Here is a 19122-nt window from a genome sequence, read left to right as displayed (position 1 = left end):
TTAAGAGCCTTGAGCAGCAAGTGGTAGGATGTCAAGACTGTAGATACGCAGGTGTGAACAGATTGTAGCAGGCTGAAGATTCAGGAGCAGATACAGATAAACCCAGCCAAGAGGTCCGGATCACTTCCCTCGTCTCACAGAATCCTGCAGAGATGGCAGCTATTCTTCAGGATGTGTTATTCAGTCTTCATTGAGACTTATCTGAATGTGGGGAATCTGCTGATTATACTGTTTGTTCCAACTTTCAAATAAGTCATTGGCACAGATTTAGTTGACAGAGTCATTGGATCTGATGTTGTACATAGGAATAAATCTTACAGACCATCTGGCCCAAGCTTTAATTTTTTGTTTTTCCAGATGACAGAATGGTCTGGCTTAAGTTCTAAAAGTAGGTAGAGCCAATATTTGATTCATTAGACCTACTGTTCTTTCTGAGATTACAGAAAAGTTGCACTTGTGTCTCAAGTGCCCATTTATTCAGTAGGACTAGAGTTGACCGTCTTTTTTTTTTTTTTTTTGGGAGGTGGAGTCTTGCTCTGTCACCCAGGCTGGAGTGCAGTGGCACCCTCTCAGCTCACTGGAATCTCTGCCTTCTGGGTTCAAGCAATTCTCCTGCCTTAGCCTCCTGAATAACTGGGATTTCAGGTGCCCACCACCATGCCAAGCTAATTTTTGTATTTTTAGTAGAGACAGGGTTTCACCCTGTTGACCAGGCTGGTCTTGAACTTCTGACCTCAGGTGATCCACCCACCTCGGTCTCCTAAAGTGCTGGGATTATAGTTGTGAGCCACCATGCCCAACCCAATCCTCAATAAAATGATACTGCTGTAGAGGAAACGGTTTTGATGTCCTCCCCTGTACCTACACTTTCCCATAATCTGAAATTCCATATCTCATTATGAAATTGCTATACCATGTGTGGGCGCAGTGGCTTATGCCTGTAATCCCAGCACTTTGTGAGGCCGAGGTGGGCAGATCACGAAGTCAGGAATTCGAGACCAGCTTGACCAACATGGTGAAACTTCATCTCTACTAAAAAATACAAAAATTAGCCAGGTGTGGTGCTGCAAGCCTATAATTCCAGCTACTCGAGAGGCTGAGGCAGGAGAATCGCTTGAACCCGGGGGGTGAAGGTTGCAGTGAGCCAAGATTACACCAGTGCACTCCAGCCTGGGCAACAGAGTGAGACTCAGTCTGGGGGGGAAAAAAAAAAAAGGCTGTGTGGTGGCTCACGCCTGTAATCCCAGCACCAACGTGGGTGGATCATGAGGTCAGGAGTTCAAGATCAGTTTGGCCAAAATGGCGAAACCCCATCTCTACTAAAAAATACACAGCCGGGTGTGGTGGCAGGAGCCTGTGATGGCTACTCGGGAGACTGAGGCAGGAGAATCACTTGAACCCAGGAGGCAGAGGTTTTGGTGAGCCAAGACCTTGCCATTGCACTCCAGACCGGGCAACAGGGCGACACTGTCTCAAAAAGAAAAAAAAGACATTGCTGCCCCTTGTCTATCCCAATTAACCATGAGAACACATCTGTTCTGCCAATACTGTAGGCTCTAGAAAACTATTTGCCCTCTCAAAACTTACTCTTAACCCACTATATAGCTTTTTTGTTGTTTTTTTTGAAGTTTTTCCGAGAATATGTAAAACGAAATTTGGAGAGATAGGTGGGAACAGGAATATATTAAGCAAACAAAATATACTTTTCTGATGATCAATTTTTGCAATTAAATGCATCCCCAAAACATTGGAGATCCAGCTTACTCCTGAGAGACGTCAACCATTACAAAACATTTTCACCTTGAACTATTCACATTTTTGTAGCAGAAAACAGAGCAAAGTTCTGCAGACATCCATCTTCTCTTCTTTCTAAAATGTATCACAAACAGGGTCTTTTCATAGTTCAAAAGAAGAACAAACAGGTTTCTTTCTTGGCCAAATGGTCTGTTACTCTCACCCTGGAATCTGATTTCTTAATAAGAAAGCTCAGGGCACCAAATCCAACCAGAAATTCCCAGGACACCAGTGACTAATTAACTATAACTATGAGGGGATGGATGCTTTAGTCTTTCCATGAGGGGAGTCATTCTCCCGGAATTATGCTGGTCAATAGCCCCAGAAGAGGTAGGTGGTAAGGAGGGTGAATGCAAAAGCTAAAGGGTCAGAGAAAAGAATAAGGCTTTCATGAACAACCCATAGCAAGGCAGAATGTTCCAGCTTTACAAACCTCCCACTACAAACTCCAAACATGCACACCCAAAACTAGAGGGGAAAGCAAAGAGCTCCTGGGGGACTAGGGGAGACAAAAGATGGTGACATAGAACAGCAGACTCACCTATGAACATTTCTCACGTTCCTAACACTGGAGTGTTTAATTAAAAAGTTGCCGTTCAAAGCTGTACTGAAAACATATGTAAAGATAGGTCTGTATGTAGTCATTTTAAAAATAAAATATCACTTCTCAGATAAGAGGAGTGACAGATACTCTCAGATACCAACACTTGAGGTATCTTTGATGTAAATTTGTTAAATGGCCTGGTGGAGAAAAAGGAAGGAAAGGAAGGAGAGAGGAAGGCAGTGAGGGAGGTAGGGAGGGAAATTCAGAGTAGAATAGGAAAGGCAAGAAAACTGGGAGGAACACATATTTAAGCCCATGCTTATCTATTCCAGCAGCCAAACAAAGCAAATCCACAAAGGAAAAAAATGCTGTTCTTTTCTAAGAACATTCTGAAAATTATCTTCAAACTTATAAGAAACTGCAATCTGAGAACAACTATCACAATGCTCACTGGACTGGGTACTCAAATGGGTCAACACTCTTCATAGGTTAATCTTAGGCATTATTTGAGAGAATACTATGATCAGACCTTACCCACCAAGTGGAAGCTAAAGTGCATCTATTACTTGGTATGGACCTGCTCTAGGACCAGACAAAATCACTTTGCTTCCCCGAAGTACAAGAGGACTCTGCTAGCAACAAGATACAAGCAGGGGGGAATGGCAGAAGAAGAGCAAAACTGGTTACCAAGGGTTCTCTTCTGATGTACAGAGTTAAAAATATCTGCACAAATGTGCTAAGCAAAAGAATGGGAAGATGGACTGTAATACCAGAGACACAAAACTCCTCCAGAGGAAAGAGGGAAAGTGGACCTCAAAACAGTGTCACAGGGTAATGCTACCAGACTCTCACAAACTGTGCTCTGTTCCAAGGTACAAATATCTCAAGGCAAAAGGGAAAGCAGCTCTCTTTTTATCATTTCCCCTTGCTGGTTTTAAAGACCTCAAGCCGAGACTCTTGCAACACTGAACCATAGGTGGGATACAGGGAGGAGAGACAGAGGGTAAGGAATATGAATGGTGTTAGGCCCACGAAGCGTATATATCCCTTCCCCAGACTTCCCAACCAGGCAGTTGTTGGTAGGTTGATACTTGATTTGGGGCAAAATTGTGGGGTGTGAGGATAGCTCCCAATAAAGAAACAACTAGGAAAGCTGGAGTTTAACCTCTAAGGGCTACTTAGCTCTACAGAAATACACGATGGGCCTTTGATCTAACCTGTTTAACTGGGAAGGGGAACAGGAGTCAGGGCCAAGTGGCCGGATGAAGCTCATCTTCTCGTCATTTGGCACCCAGAGGAAGAGGGGGAGGTGGAGACTGAAATGGGGACTGCTGGTATTGCCTCTTCGGTCTTTTCACTGTTGATCCTATTGGCCAAATCAGGTGCACACGGGTATCAGTGTTGCTGCTTTTCTTCTAATCCTTGCAGAGAGTCTGGTGTCAATCTCCAACTGAGCATCATCCCCAACTGCATGTCACCTGTCATAATTGTTGAAGTTTAAATTAACTAAATTAAGTAAACTCCAAAGTTTACTTCTACTTTGGAGTCTTCAATTAAGGTACCAAGGCTAGTGACACCTGGGATATTGGGCCGATGTCAGGGTGGGGTCTGAGCCACGGGAGAATTGCGACGATCCAACAGAAACTTTGTCATAACTGATTCTAGAGGGTCGCCCCTGGCGTGGTGCAGTAGTCATGAGGTAGCTGCGCGGCGTCGCTGATGGCCACGGTGCGGGTGGGGATGGCCCGGCTGTCGCTGGTGGCTACTGCCGGCGGACGAGGACATGGCTGTGGGCGCGGACTCTCGGCTTTGTCCCGCGGGAGGGTGGCGGCGGCGGGCCGGCGAGGCCGGCTGCTCAGGCTCCTCAGGCAGGCGGAAAAGCGCGCTCCTCGCTGGCTTCCTCTGGGTCCCTCGTTCCGCTCCGCTCTTGCCGCCGCCCTCGCAGCGCCCCCGCTTCCCCCACCCCCACTCCCACGCCCCATCCTCTGGCCTCGGCCAGCATCCTCGGCCGCGGCCAGGACGACGAACCGAAGCTTTTGGTTGTTGTTTAACTCTGTGAAATAGGGATAACTACTTCAGTAGTTTTTATGAACATTCGATAAAAGAATACATTACAACAATTTTTAATTCTCCGAACCCTGTGCTTGGCTGCCTGGTTTTTAAAAGATTTATAAGAGGCCAGGCACCGCGGCTTAGGCCTGTAATCCCAGTACTTTAGGAGACTGAGGTAAGGAGAATCACATGAACCCAGGAGTTCAATACCAACCCGTCTCAACAAAAAATAAAAATTAGCTGGGCATGGTGGCACGTGCTTGTAATCCTGGCTACTTGGGAGGTTGAGGTGGAAGAATTGTTTAAGCCCAGGACATTGAGGCTGCAGTGGGCTGTGATTGCACCACTGCACTCTAGCCTGGGCAACAGAGTGAGATCCTGTCTCTGAATAAATCAATAAACAAAATTAAATCTAAAGACAGCTGTCTCAATGTGCTTCTCCTACCCCCAGTTGTCTAGGTTACAGCCTGAGAAGCCTGAGGAAACAAAAAAAAAATAAGACTGAAGGTACTGTCTCAACTTACAGGTTCTAGGTTGGGAGTAATTTAATTGATAACTTTCATTGTAGTGGAGGATGTGCTAATTAATTTAATTCTCATCTGTTAACATTTTGATCATGAGTACTGTGGTTGTGTGGTTATTTATGTTATGTAAAAAGATCAGGTACTGGGTCATCTGGATTAAGCCCATTAAAGTGAGTGTAGAGATTATTTAGTGGTTAGCAGTATTTCCACATACCTGCAACATAGGAAGATTCTTGAGGATCTTGGCTCACCTTCTCATTTAAGAAGATGTAAGGAAAGGACTTGAGAAATATGTTCTCAGGGTCTCAGCAGAGAGGACTCCAATCCTTTTTTTTTTTTTTTTGGTCAATATTCATGCTCAAAATCCTAGAGAAAAAGAGAGATGATGCCATGTTATATGCTGGGCCAAGGATGCTCTCTAGATTTCCGTTTCTTTTGAGAGTTGAGATCTTGCTCTCTCAGGCTGGGGTGCAGTGGCGTGATCATAGCTTGCTGCAGCCTTGAACTCCTGGGCTCAAGCAGCCCTTCTGCTTCTGAGTCTTGCAAGTAGTTGGGATTATATGTGTGAGCCACTGCTCCCAGCACTCTCTAGGGTTTCTAAGCCTGAATTCTAAAGTATTATTCAGGGCCTAGGCTTCGTGTTTAGACAAATATTAGTTTAAACCCTAGCTCTACCACTGATAGCTCTGTGACCTTGGACAAGTTACATAATTTCCCTCAGCTTTAGTTCTCCATCTGTAAAAATGATATGTTAGGAATCTATGTCAGGAGGGTATGTAGGGGGATAGCATAAGATGAAGAACTATTTATTTAGTACCCTCTACGTGTGAGGCACTGTATTAGATGCATTACCTAATACTATTTATTTAGTACCCTCTATGTGTGAGGCACTGTATTAGGTAGTGCACCTAATACTGTGCCTCACACATAGTGGGTACTAAATAAATAGTGATACGAGCTGTTCCAGAGCCAAATTGTAAAGATTCAAGGAAGCATGCCAGCTGACTGCTTGACATGATGCTTATAGCCGTTTATGAAGACAGACACTCCTCGTAAGGGTACAAAGGTAGGGAAATATTTTGTCCCACTAGCACTTGTTTCAGCTTCTTTTTTCTTGATTTTTTTTTAAAAAGCAACATTTCTTCTGAGTTTGGGTCTTGTTTCTAGGGAGACCAAAGAAGGGGGAAGAATTATTGTGGAAGTCGATGGCAAAGTGGCAAAAATCAGGAATTTAAAGGTAAGCCTGAAATTGTTTTTCATTTTCTTTCCACTTAGAAACTAATATTTTTACAGGGGCTTCCAGGCTGAAGGTGTTTATGTGATTGTATTTAGAATTGAGGAGGAAAGGGCACATAAGGGGAGTAGTAGGAAGAGCTTACCCCAGTCATAAACCAAATTAAGAAATGAACCAAGAAAGAAGTGCAGCGCATTTGGCTGCTTCAGCCTAAGTTTTATCAAATAGAATGCAACTGTTTTGGAAATTAGTTGGTAGATGTTTTGAAAGTAAACTCGGGGGATATTTTGGGGGCAATAGTTAAATCGTACTGCAAAATGATTAAGAATAACTTAAATTCTATTTAACTCACCTGACCACCAGTTAAACTTTGTCCTAACCCTTTCAGTTGATATCACTTTATCTAAAGGCATTATTAGGGATTTTAGTTTGCACCTGATAATGCAGGGTTTATTTTGACTATACTGAGATTCAAGTAACATCTTTCAGATCCCAGAAAGGAGTTGGTCACTAGCCTGGATTTTGTTACAAATTGTCTTTCACAGATTTGACTGAACTTTGAGTCATAATTGGACAGACACTGGAAACTTCCTTTCATACCCCTCACTCTCCCTTAGGGCTAATTTTCTCCATCCTGTTCCTCTACTTACTAGGCAAGCAGAAGATGGAAGGATTTCTTCCTTTCTGGGCCTTGGGGAGTGGAGAGAGAGACAGGGGAAGCTGACCATGTGACTACTGCTATTGTCAGCTTGCAGGTGGTACTTAGCATTCCTGAGAGCTGAGGAAACTAGCAAAAGTGAGAGTTCCTTGGACCCCAGTCTTCACAGCCGTGCCTGCTCTGTTGTTACTCCTGTGATGTGATCTGTTTCCTCTTGTCAGTAGTTCTCTGCTAAAAAAGCATGGGACCTACCAGATGTTCAACAGGGCTCCCCAGGGACAAAGGACCTTTTATTCTCTGCTGTCTCTTATTTATATCTGTTGCCTAATCACTTCAGCTGCTTTGTTCTAAGATCTCATGTTTTTGGTTCTTAAGAATAAGTCTCAGCCAAGATCAAACTGTAATCTGACTTCTGCACACCTCCCTGGCTGCTTACTTCCCTGAGGTCAGTTATCCACAAAGAATCTCTTAATAATTCTGGCAACCTCATTCTTCTGTAGTTTATGATGGCTAGTGGCAGGATTGTCTTTCCTTCCCTGTCCAGAGTTTATAAGATAAGGCATTTCTGTGTATAATGCCATCCACCCTCGTACTTGGAGATCAGTGCAAGACCAAGCTCTGACTCCATTCTCATCTACCTTCAGCAGCTAGATTGCTTCTGGCACTTCTGTTGGACTTGGTATCTAATTAGAGGTTGAATATTCCAGGAACCTCAGTGAAAGCCTCATGTTGATGGAGCCTGTCAGGCACCGTAGCCAAATTACTCATGCCCTCCCAGTATCCTCTACAGAAATGCTTAGAAAAGAAATAATGTAGGTTGAGCATCCTAATTTGAAAATTTGAAATCTGAAATCCTTCAAAATCTGAAGCTTTTTGAATGCTGACATGACACCATGGGTGGAAAGTTTCACAGCTGGCTTCATGTGACGGGTTGCAGCCAAAACTTTAATGTACAAAATTATTTTTAATTTTTTTTTTTTTTTTTTTTTTTTTTGAGACGGAGTTTCACTCACGTTACCCAGGTTGGAGTGCAATGGCGCGATCTCGGCTCACCGCAACCTCCGCCTCCTGGGTTCAGGCAATTCTCCTGCCTCAGCCTCCTGAGTAGCTGGGATTACAGGCACGCACCACCATGCCCAGCTAATTTTTTGTATTTTTAGTAGAGACGGGGTTTCACCATGTTGACCAGGATGGTCTCGATCTCTTGACCTCGTGATCCACCTGCCTCGGCCTCCCATAGTGCTGGGATTACAGGCTTGAGCCACCGCGCCCGGCCTCATGTACAAAATTATTAAAAATATTGTATAAAATTACCTTCAAGCTATGTGTATAAAGTGTATATGAAACAGAAGAATTTCATGTTTAGACTTGGATGCATCCCCAAGATATCTCATTATGTGTATGCAAATATTCCAAAATCTAAAAAAACCTGAAATCCGAAAAAATCCTAAACACTTCTGGTTCCAAGCATTTCAAAGAAAGGATATTCAACCTGTAGTGATAAGATACCCAGAGAGGAGAGGGTTCCTCTCCCAAGATTTACCATGTGTCATATAGTTGGTTCATATGTAGGCAGATGCATGATAGTATGACAGACAATTTAGTTCTTTATGCTTTATTTGTACCTAATAAGATGGGGACAATGGTTACCTTTTTTTTTTTTTTTCTTTTTCAGAAAGATATCATAAATAGTTTCATGACCAGTCCAAGTTTCTCTAGCTTTGGTAGAGGGTGATTGAGTGCTACTAGCCAGATTCTAACATTATGATAGAAAAGACACTGGAACCTATGTTTGATTTTAGGTGGATAGTCGACCAGATGGCTTTGGGGACTCCCGAGAGAAGGTTGTAGCATTTGGCTTCGATTACTGCTACTGGTCAGTCAATCCAGAGGATCCCCAGTATGCATCTCAAGATGTGGTAATGTCATTTATCATTTTTCTTTCACTCTCCTCAGTCCTTTTTTTATGTATAATGTTTAAGATGTTTATTATAAAGATAGTTTTCAAGGTTATTATAGCACAATTGTACAGATTGGAAGTCCTCTAATTGGTACTTTAAGAAAATTTCAATACAACTAACAGATTTCCAAAAGGAAGAAACTTCAGTACATCAAGAAATCCTTGGCCTTTTCAAATAATCATTTTAATGGTAGCATTAACAAAAGAAGCTTATTTCAAATGCAGTAATCTTATCGTGTATTTCCTCGGTTCTTCATAACTGAATAATCATTGGGAAATTAACATGTAATCTGAGCCCTGGCTATTTCTTAATAATACTTTGGTCTGAAACCAATTTTATATATATGTGTATGTATATATATGTATATATATATACACACACACACACATACACATATGTATATATGTATATATATGTATGTGTGTGTGTGTGTGTGTATATATATATATATGTTTGTATGTGTGTGTGTGTGTATATATATATATATATATGTTTGTTTGTTTTTTGAGATGGAATTTCACACTTGCTGCCCAGGCTGGAGTGCAATGGCTTGATCTCGGCTCACCTCTATGTCCACCTCCCAGGTTCAAGTGATTATCTTGCCTCAGCCTCCCAAGTAGCTGGGCTTACAGACATGCGCCACCAGGCCCGGCTAATTTTTTTATGTTTTTTAGTAGACGGGGTTTTACCATGTTGGTCAGGCTGGTCTCAAACTCCCAGCAACAGGCGATCCACCTGCCTCAGCCTCCCAAAGTGCTGGGGTTACATGTGTGAGCCACCACACCTGGTGATGATTGAATATTTCATTTCTTTCCTTTTTTTTTTTTTTTTTTTTTTTTTTGAGACAGAGTCTTGCTCTGTTGCCAGGCTGCAGTGCAGCGGTACAATTTTGGTTTACTACCACCTCCACCTCCTGGGTTCTAGCGATTCTTCTGCCTCAGCCTCCTGAGTAGCTGGGACTACAGGTGCGTGCCACCACGCCCAGCTAATTTTTCTATTTTTGTTGGTCTCAGGGTTGGTCTCGATCTCTTGACCTTGTGACCCGCCTGCCTCGGCCTCCCAAAGTGCTGGGATTACAGGCGTGAGCCACTGCACCATGCATGGTTGAATATTTCTAAATCACAGAAGTATAATTACCCCATTCTTCTCTTTTGAAAAGAACACATAGAAATAAAACCCTACACCACTGTGGGATTTGCTGATACAGTGGGCATCTTCTGTTATATAAGTACCTCAACTTTGTAGTCCTAATGTGTTTGCGGTAAATGGTCAGTACAGAAGGGCAGTGTGAATATTACCTGGCCTCTGCTGAGTCTTCTCTGTCATTTCGAATATGCGAACAGGGGCCGATTGAGGCTTGTCTTGTGGCCCTTGATTTTTTATTTTTTTATTTTTTTTCCAACAAGTTCAGTGATGTTTTTTGCTTAATAGCCCTTGATTTTTTATCCCAGCACTCAAGTGTGTATGAGACATCTGGTTACTAGTGTTTGTAACCATTCCATTGACTTACTCCAAGAAGAATCAGCAAAGTAACTTACTTTCAGTTAGAAAGATGGGACTCCTATAACAGTCCACAGTTGTGACTATATTTGTGGCATAGAAGACAGTGGCCTTCCCATTAGAAAATATGAGCATTCTGAACATTCTGAATGCTGTTTCAGACTTCTGTGGCCATGGCATATGTGTGACTGTTCTGTTCATAAGAAGAATGCACTATTTTGTATAACATTTGATAAATCAGTCATCTTGGAGGGGGTATGTATATGTGTTAAAAATTTTATATATGTCTGTGTGTGCGTATGTGTATGTATCAATTAGTATCACTAAGCTTGAGTATGAGTTTGCTTGTGAGGACTGTATTTTACATTTATGTGGCTTAACTGTATAAACATCTAATGAAAGACTGGGCATGGTAGCTCATGCGTGTAATCCCGGCACTTTGGGAGGCCGAGGCGGGTGGATCACAAGATCAGGAGTTCAAGACCAGTCTGGCCAAGACAGTAAAAGCACATCTGTACTCAAAATACAAAAATTAGTTGGGTGTGGTGGCGGGCACCTGTAATCCCAGTCACTCTGGAGGCTGAGACAGAGAATTGCTTGAACCCAGGAGGTGGAGGTTGCTGTGAACCGAGATCTCGCCATTATACCCCAGCCTGGGTGACAGAGCAGGACCCTGTCTCAAAAAAAAAAAAAAAAAAAAAAAAAAATCTATTGAAAGCCCAAGAGGCCATAGAGGAGGGAAATTCATAAATATGGTTCTTCTTTTGCCTGATTTGAAATTTAATGGAAACATCAAATGAGATCCAGACAGGAAGTCTGGGCAGAGAGATAAAACCAGTGACTCCTGAGGTTTCTTCTGGCTTGTTTATTAATTGTCTAGTCCCTCATCAGTCCCAACAGGAGTCAGGATAGGAAAGAGAAGGGAGGGAACCTCTATCACAAGCTGGAGTAGAGCCAGATGTCCCAGAATGGTGACAGGACTCATAGCTACATGATACACTCAGAGGACCTCATTGCTTTAACACAGAAATTGGAGCCCAGATTTAACCCTAATCACTATGATCACTATGGCTCTGAGGCCACTGCAGGTAGGAAAGGTGGAATCCATACAATCTCAGGACTTGGGGTGGGAAAGAATTTGGATATAATCCAGTTTATCCTCTCCACATCATTTTTTTTTTTTTTTTTGAGACAGAGTCTTGCCCAGTCACCCAGGCTGGAGTGCAGTGGTACCATCTTGGCTGACTTCAACCTCTGCCTCCAGATTCAAGTAATTCTTGTGCCTCAGCCTCCTGAGTAGCTGAGACTATAGGCGTGCGCCGCTATGCCCAACCAATTTTTGTAATTTTAGTAGAGATGGGGTTTCACCATGTTGGTCAGGCTGGCCTGGAACTCCTGACCTCAAGTGATCCACCCATCTCAACCTCCCAAAGTGCTGGGATTACAGATGTGAGCCACCTTGCCCAGCCCTCCACAGCATTTGTGATCACATTTTGAGGGGGGAGGTCTATTGAAGTATAATTTAGATATAGTAAAAGATTTGCCTTTTTTTCTTTTTCAACAATTACTATTATTTTTTACTAGACACAGGATCTTGCTGTATTGTCCAGGCTGGTCTTGAACTCCTGGGCTCAAGCAATCCTCCCACCTTGGCTTCTCAAAGTGTTGGGATTATAGGCATGAGTCATATACTACTTGGCCAGATTCACCTTTTTAGTGTACAGTAACACATTCAGATGTGTAACTGACACTATAATCAGTATATAAAAGAGTCTATCATCCCAAATATTGCTTCATGCTCCTTTATAGTCTATTTCCCAACCCCTAGAAATTACTGGTCTGTCTTCTATCCCTACAGTTGCCATCAGTTTCAGAATGTTATATAAATGGAATCAGACTATGTAGCTGTTTTAGTCTGGCTGTTTTCATTGCATGATGTATTTGAGATTCATCTTTTTTTTTTTGAGACGGAGTTTCGCTCTTGTTGCCCAGGCTGGAGCGCAGTAATGCAATCTCGGCTAACTGCAACCTCCGTCTTACGGTTTCAAGCGATTCTCCTGCCTCAGCCTCCTGAGTACCTGGGATTACAGATGCCCACACCACTCCCAGCTAATTTTTGTATTTTTAGTGCAAACTGAATTTCACTGTGCTGGCCAGGTTGGTCTCAAACTCCTGACCTTGTGATCCATCTGCCTCGGCCTCCCAAAATGCTGAGATTACAGACATGAGCCACTGTGTCCAGCCAAGATTCATCTTTACTGTTGTGTGTGTCACATCTTCTAACCTTGATTTTTTTTTTTTTGATCAGGTCTCGCTCTGTCACCCAGGCTAGAGTAGGGTGGCACAATCACAGCTTACTATAGTCTCAACTTCCTGAGCTTGAGTGATCTTCCCGCTTCAGCCTTCTGAGTAGCTGGGACTACAGGCATGGTGCCACCATGCCTGGTTAAGTTTTGTATTTTTGGTAGAGATGTGGTCTCACTGTATTGCTCAGGCTGGTCTCAAACTCCTGGGCTCAAGAGATCTGCCTGCATCAGCCTCCCAAAATTTTGATATTACAGGTGTGAGCCATCATACCTGACCTTCTTGATTCACATTTATTTATTGAGATGGAGTCTCACTCTGTTTGTTGCCAGGCTGGAGTGTAGTGGTGCGATCTCGGCTCACTGCAACCTCTGCCTCCTGTGTTCAAGAGATTCTCCTGCCTCAGCTTCCCAAGTAGCTGGGACTACAGGCGTGCACCACCACGCTAAGCCAATTTTTGTATTTTTAGTAGAGACAAGGCTTTACCATGTAGGCCTGGATGATCTCAATTTCCTGACCTTGTGATATGCCTGCCTCGGCCTCCCAAAGTGCTGGGATTACAGGCGTGAGCCACTGCGCCCAGATGATTCATACTTATTTAAATCATCTGCTCTCCCAAAAGGAATCTCATAGCCTGGAAGAACAGATTCTAACTGCAAAGGATGAGAAACCAAGTCCCTGGAGTACAGCGTGTCTTTCATCCCTAGGTCTCCTCTTCTTACGAAGGAAGTTTTGCTCAGAAATACGGCACTGATTTCAGATATCAAAATATCTGTGGGAAATACCTAAATTTTCCTTAGTGGATGTGGAGGGAGATCTAAATGTCTGACTTTAGGGGAATTTAGAGCAACATCAATAGTAAGGAGCCATTCAGAGACAGATGTTGACAAGAATGTCACCTGATCATTGTTGGTGCTTGTGTCAGTTTTGTGTTGTTATAAAGGAATACCTGAGGCTTAGTAATTTATAAAGAAAAGAGGCTTATTTGGCTCACATTTCTGCAGGCTGTACAGGAAGCATTGTGCCAGTGTATGCTGTTGCTGAGGCTTCAGAGAGCATTCAGTTGTAACAGGGAAAGGAGACAGTCATGTCAAAGCGAGAGAGAGAGAGAGAGAGAAATGGGAGGGATGCCATGTTCCTTTTTTTTTTTTCTTTTTTGAGCCAGAGTCTTGCTCTGTTGCCCAGGCTGGAGTGCAGTGGTGCGATCTCAGCTCACTGCAGCCTCCACCTCCCAGGTTCAGGCAGTTCTCCTGCCTCAGCCTCCCAAGTATCTAGGACTACAGGTGTGCACTACCACGCCTCGCTAATTTTTGTGTTTTTAGTACAGATGGGGTTTCACTGTGTTGGCCAGGATGGTCTTGATCTCCTGACCTCGTGATCTGCCCGCCATTGACCTCCCAAAGTGCTAAGATTACAGGCGTTGAGCCATTATACCCAGCTGCCATGCTTTTAAACAGTGAGCTCCAGTGTGAACTAACAGAGCAAGAATGCACTCATTATTGTGGGGAGGGGACCAAGCCAGTCATGAGGGATCTGTCTCCATGACCCAAACACTTCTCACTAGGCCCCACCTCCAACATTGAGGGTCACATTTCAACATGAGACTTGGAGGGGACAGATAGACAAACCATATCAGTGCTGCCTCGTCATGGCCTCTTAGTGTGTTAGAGTTTGAAGAGAATTTGTTAGTCATCTAGGCCAGAGTTTATTGACCTCAGCACTGTTGACATTTTGACCATGTAATTCTTTGTTGTGGGGCTCTGTACTGTGGATTGTAGAATATTTAACAGCATTCCTGGCCTCTACCAACTTGATTCCCGTAGCAGTCCCCCAATTTTGATAGTTAAAAAATGTGTCCAGGCCGGACATGGTGGCTCACGCCTATAATTCTAGCACTTGGGGAGGCTGAGGGGGGTGGATCACCTGAGGTCAGGGGTTTGAGATAGGCCTGGCCAACATGGCGAAACCCTATCTTTACTAAAGATACAAAAAATAGCCAGGCATGGTGGTGCACACCTGTAATCCCAGCTACTCGGGAGGCTGAGGCAGGAGAATCGCTTTAACCCAGGAAGTGGAGGTTGCAGTAAGCTGAGATCACACCACTGCACTCCAGCCAGGGCGACAGAGTGTGAGACTGTCTCAGAACAAAAACAAACGAAGTGTCCGGACACCACCCACTAATCTAGGCCAACCCTCATATGTTACAGATCCAGCCACATAACTTACAGCATTATACAGGTGGTTAGTGCTTAAGCTGGAATGGACCCAGGCTTCCTTATGGTGGTGTTTTCATTGCATTGTATCATTCTCTGTCTTTTTATATTTACTTTACAGTCTCAAAAGATAGGTTCAAAGTTAAAATTCCTTGGTGCTTTGGCACTTCCTGGTCCTTAGTGGTGATAGACCTGAACAAATTGATCAGGTATCAACAACTAGGGACTACTGGAGGACAAGTTAGCTACTCCAAGTTCTGCAGAGAGGCAGCTTTATTTGTTAGATGCCTATTGATAGCCAGATATAATTGTAAATGTTTATCATGTCATTCGAGTTCTATTAGATCTATTTTATTTACTCCATTTTATAGATTAGGAAACTGAGGCACAGAAAGTTTATAAGACTTGGCAGTAAGTGGTGGAGCAAGAATTCAAATTCAAGACTGTTTAACTTTAAATTTTATGTCATTTCCACTAAACCTCACTGACTCTCAAAAAAAAAAAAAAAGCCATTAGCCTACTAGTGATCTGGTTATCTCTTTATGTATATTGATATCATTTCTTCAACTCCCTAAAAGGTAGAGAATTTGATCCCCCTTTTACAGTGGAGCAAATTTAGGCTTACAGAAGTTCTGTGATCTGCCAAAGTTACACAGCAAGATGTGAGTTCTAGATTTCAACACAGGATCATCCAACTACAAAGTTTATATTCAACAGTATGCTACAGTACAAAAAGAAAACAAAGGATATGGGAAAAGGAAGAGATAGAAAACTGGGGAAGGGGAAAGAGAGAGAAAAGATTATAATGAATGGGATGTGGTAGAGGATTGTAGCACCTGTCTTGTCCATTACCCTGGTGTCACCAGCTTCCCTTTTTTTTTTTTGAGACAGTCTTACTCTGTCACCCAGGCTGGAGTGCAGTGGTATGATCTTGGCTCACTGCAACCTCCACTTCCTGAGTTCTAGCAATTCTCTTGCCTCTGCCTCCCGAGTAGCTGGGATTACAGGGTGTGCTACCACACCCGGCTAATTTTTGTATTTTTAGTAGAGATGGGGTTTCGCCATGTTGGCCAGGCTGGTCTCGAACTCCTGACCTCAAGTGATCCACCCACCTTGGCCTCCCAAAGTGCTGGGGTTACAGGCATGAGCCACCTCCCCGACCAGCTTCCCATTCTTAAGGCAAGTAATGATTGGTCTAACTGCTGTTTTCAGTATTTGTTAATATTTGAACTTGCAGCGAAAGCTTCTCTTCAAAATTGGCCTGTAATTTATCTGGCTTGAATCTGTATTAAAGTCAACCTGCATCTCTGAAATTAAACCTGGATTTGAATTCAGGCACAGTCATTTATTGACTAGCTTACTTTGGACATCTTGCCTAACCTCTTTGCATTCTTGTTTCTTCAAGTCTAAAACAGAGATGCCTCAAAGAATTATTGTAAGGAGGAAATGAAATAATTATATGAAGTGAACAGCCCAGTACTTGGCACCTACATGTTAAATGAGTTTATGAGTGCTTTGCCTTGGGTCTCTGCTGTGATTACCATTATCATACATAGTACAAGAGAAGCAAGGCTCATGATATTTTTCTGAGTTGAACTAGATTTGGAAATCTCTTTTCTGAATCTGATTATTATCCCTTCTGGGACCATCTTGCGCCATTTGGAAAACTAACTTCCCTCCCTTCCTCTTGGTGAGGAACATCTGTTGGAGCAGGAGTCCTCTGCTCAAGTGTATTGTGTTTGGGTGACTTTGTGTTTGTAAAACTTTCCATGAGGAGCATAGCTCAGCTTTACCCACCAGGGCCTGAAAGTGGCTGTTTAAAACAAATGCATACTGAGTCAATAAAAAACACGTCCATGAACAAAAAGATAACCACCGTGGTACCCTTCATGAAAAACAGTTGCTCCTATTCTTCTGGAAATCTTTATTTTAAAATGGTCTGTTATTTAGCTAAAACACTTGTAACATTTCCAGACCCCCCGCCCAAAAAAAAAACCCCACAAAATCATGGGAGTGAGCAGGAGATTTTTGTCTGAATTCAAAATAACCACTGAATCTAAAATTGAAAGTATTTTAGTAGTAATATGGTTGCCCTTCTTGTTGTTTTAATATTTGTTTTGTCTCCACAATATACTAAACACTGAACAACATACAGAATACATCATTACCTACTGTCAAAGAGCCCTGAGAGAGAGTGAGCAAGTAAGAGTGAGAGACAAATGGAGAAAAGAGAGTGCTATAGATTGTTTGGTGAATATCTTTTCCAGTTCTGGACTTCAGTATGAGGATGTCAGGAACTTGGAGAGACTTCAGAGGGAAACCACACATACTCCCCCAAATGATTACAGGGCCGGACTGCAAGAACCAAGAGGAGCCACTATTAGTGTAGTACGCCTCATGGGCGTTCCGCATGTGATTATTCAATGAGGGAATGTTGATCCTGAGATGGGAAAGCCGAGGTGATAATGCTCCCTAAGTACTGAACTGAGGAGTTTTACAGTTTCTGGAACATGAGAACCAGCTGGTCTTTGTTTTCATTAGGATAAGAGATAAGACTTCAGCTAAATCACAGAAATTTGTACATAATTGGGACATGAAGAGTAAGTGGTACAGAGTTTTTGAATCTTGATTGTGGTAGCTGAATAGCTTGACTTTAGAATTCCAGAATGTTAAAATTGGAAGAAACGTTAGAGATGATTCAAGATACTTATTTTCAAATTGAAGGTGTAGAGAGACAAAATATTTTTGTTTCTTTTCTTTTTGGCCAGTCCAGCATTGTTCTTGATGTTGTTGGGAAATCCTGTTGTTTATTATAATGGTAGGGGCCATGAACTGCAACACAGTGGTCCTAGCATAACAGGTAATGTGCCACTAGCAGGAAAGATCTTGTTCTTTAGATCTGACCTGTCCTTGGCTCTGTAGTCTCCTGGGATGAGGAAATTGCACTATTGCCATCCAGTAGTATGGGGAAGTATGCATAACCGTTGTTATGAGTTCTCTAATGTGACCAAGTGTGATTAGATACTGGTGCCATAAAAGTAACATTTCTGTTTGGGAAATATCAACCTTATTACAAAAGGAAAACAAGTGATCTATCATCTGCCTCAGAAAGTAAGCAGGATGAGGTGGAGAGATGGAGTGTGACCCTCACTACTTTTATTGTGTCTGCTGAACTTGGAGTGTGAATGATGAAAGCTTTGGGGAAAGGGGAAAGAAGCTGGAAGAATTACTGAAACTGAGGAGGGACCTTTGAGGAGCTAAAGGAGAGGGAAACATGAAGAACAAACTAAGGTGAGGAGGAATTTGAGAGCTCACAGAGAGGTGGGTACTGTTAGGATTGTATCCCTTTTTACCGTCGATATTATCTCTATTTTAGGGGCAGGAACAGGCTCAGATTTGTTGTTTTCTTGCTTACGGCCATACATTACTGATGGAACCAGCAATCAAACCTCGACTGTGTGACTCCATGGTCTAAGCACTCACATACTATACCACATAAAACTCTATTCCTGTATTTCCAGTGCAGCACATCTTCAATTATCAGTCATTAGATTAATTATTTAATTAATCATTCAATGGGTGAATGACAAGACAAGACTCTGCATTCTTGAATCTCACTGCCTGTTTTGGGAAGGCCTCATAGTTTGCCTAAGTTAGAGAACCACAGATGCCTATCAGCTTCTTTGTGCATCCCCTTTTTCTTATGCATGTATGACCTAGGGGAGCTGGGGAGCATGTGGATTCAAAGCATTTTCTTATGAATATTTTCAGAGCTTTGTACATTCCATCACTAGTGCTGTTTTTTTTTCCCAACCAAGATGGAGACAGAAGTAGAAGGGATAGAAGTTTATAAGAAAAAGCCTTTTTGTGCAGTAATTGGATGGGGCTCTGCAGAGCTGAGTGGGGGAAGGGAGGGGTTACCATGAGTGTTTCATTTCAGTATGTCCCTCTGCCAGCAGCACAGCTGTTTGGTTCCATAAACATGTCTGTGAGCTGGATTTTAAAGGAGTAGGTCATTCTTTTGGCTTAATCTAACTTGTTTTTTCCCTCTTTAGAAACTTGACTGTGAATCTTAAAGAGTAGTTTTCAGGTTCATAGAAACATGAAAGAGATTCTTGACAATGCTTGCTGCTGGTGCCACATGCCTATACAAAAACGAACAGTGGAAACTAGAGAAATCTCTTAAAAATGCCAAAGCTTATGTGGATTTTTCTGTTAGTGAGACAAGGGAAAGGAAAATTCCTTGTGGTAGCTAGAGCCTTTGAGATCTAGGCTGGAGAGAGGGATTATCTGTAGGGGAGAAATGTCGAAACCTTGATAGTCATTTGCAGATAACCA

At 42.7% G+C, this 19122-nt stretch overlaps 1 protein-coding gene and 1 pseudogene across 4 annotated transcripts in view; one reads left to right on the top strand and one right to left on the bottom strand.

Annotated features, from left to right (window-relative positions):
* STARD9 (StAR related lipid transfer domain containing 9) overlaps nt 1–19122 on the top strand; it is a 151991-nt gene that overhangs the window by 1622 nt on the left and 131247 nt on the right. For 2 of the 4 annotated variants that reach the window (XR_004274972.1, XM_032297823.1), the window contains exons 2-3: nt 6082–6151; nt 8609–8725. Coding sequence is in view for 1 of the 4 variants with exons in the window: in XM_032297823.1 (XP_032153714.1) it covers nt 6082–6151; nt 8609–8725 (187 nt within the window). In the remaining 3 variants the exon portion in view is untranslated. Of the gene's footprint in view, nt 1–6081; nt 6152–6862; nt 6945–8608; nt 8726–15858; nt 18076–19122 lie in introns of those variants that run through there. The other 2 variants (XM_032297826.1, XM_032297827.1) reach the window with 2 other exon arrangements.
* LOC116564566 lies at nt 3516–4123 on the bottom strand (annotated as a pseudogene).

Source organism: Sapajus apella, unplaced genomic scaffold, assembly GCF_009761245.1.
Source record: "Sapajus apella isolate SASKATOON/1434 unplaced genomic scaffold, GSC_monkey_1.0 scaffold37, whole genome shotgun sequence".
Classification (NCBI taxonomy): domain Eukaryota; kingdom Metazoa; phylum Chordata; class Mammalia; order Primates; family Cebidae; genus Sapajus; species Sapajus apella.
Note: the sequence above shows the minus strand (reverse complement) of the source record. Positions and strands in the feature narration are given on the sequence as shown.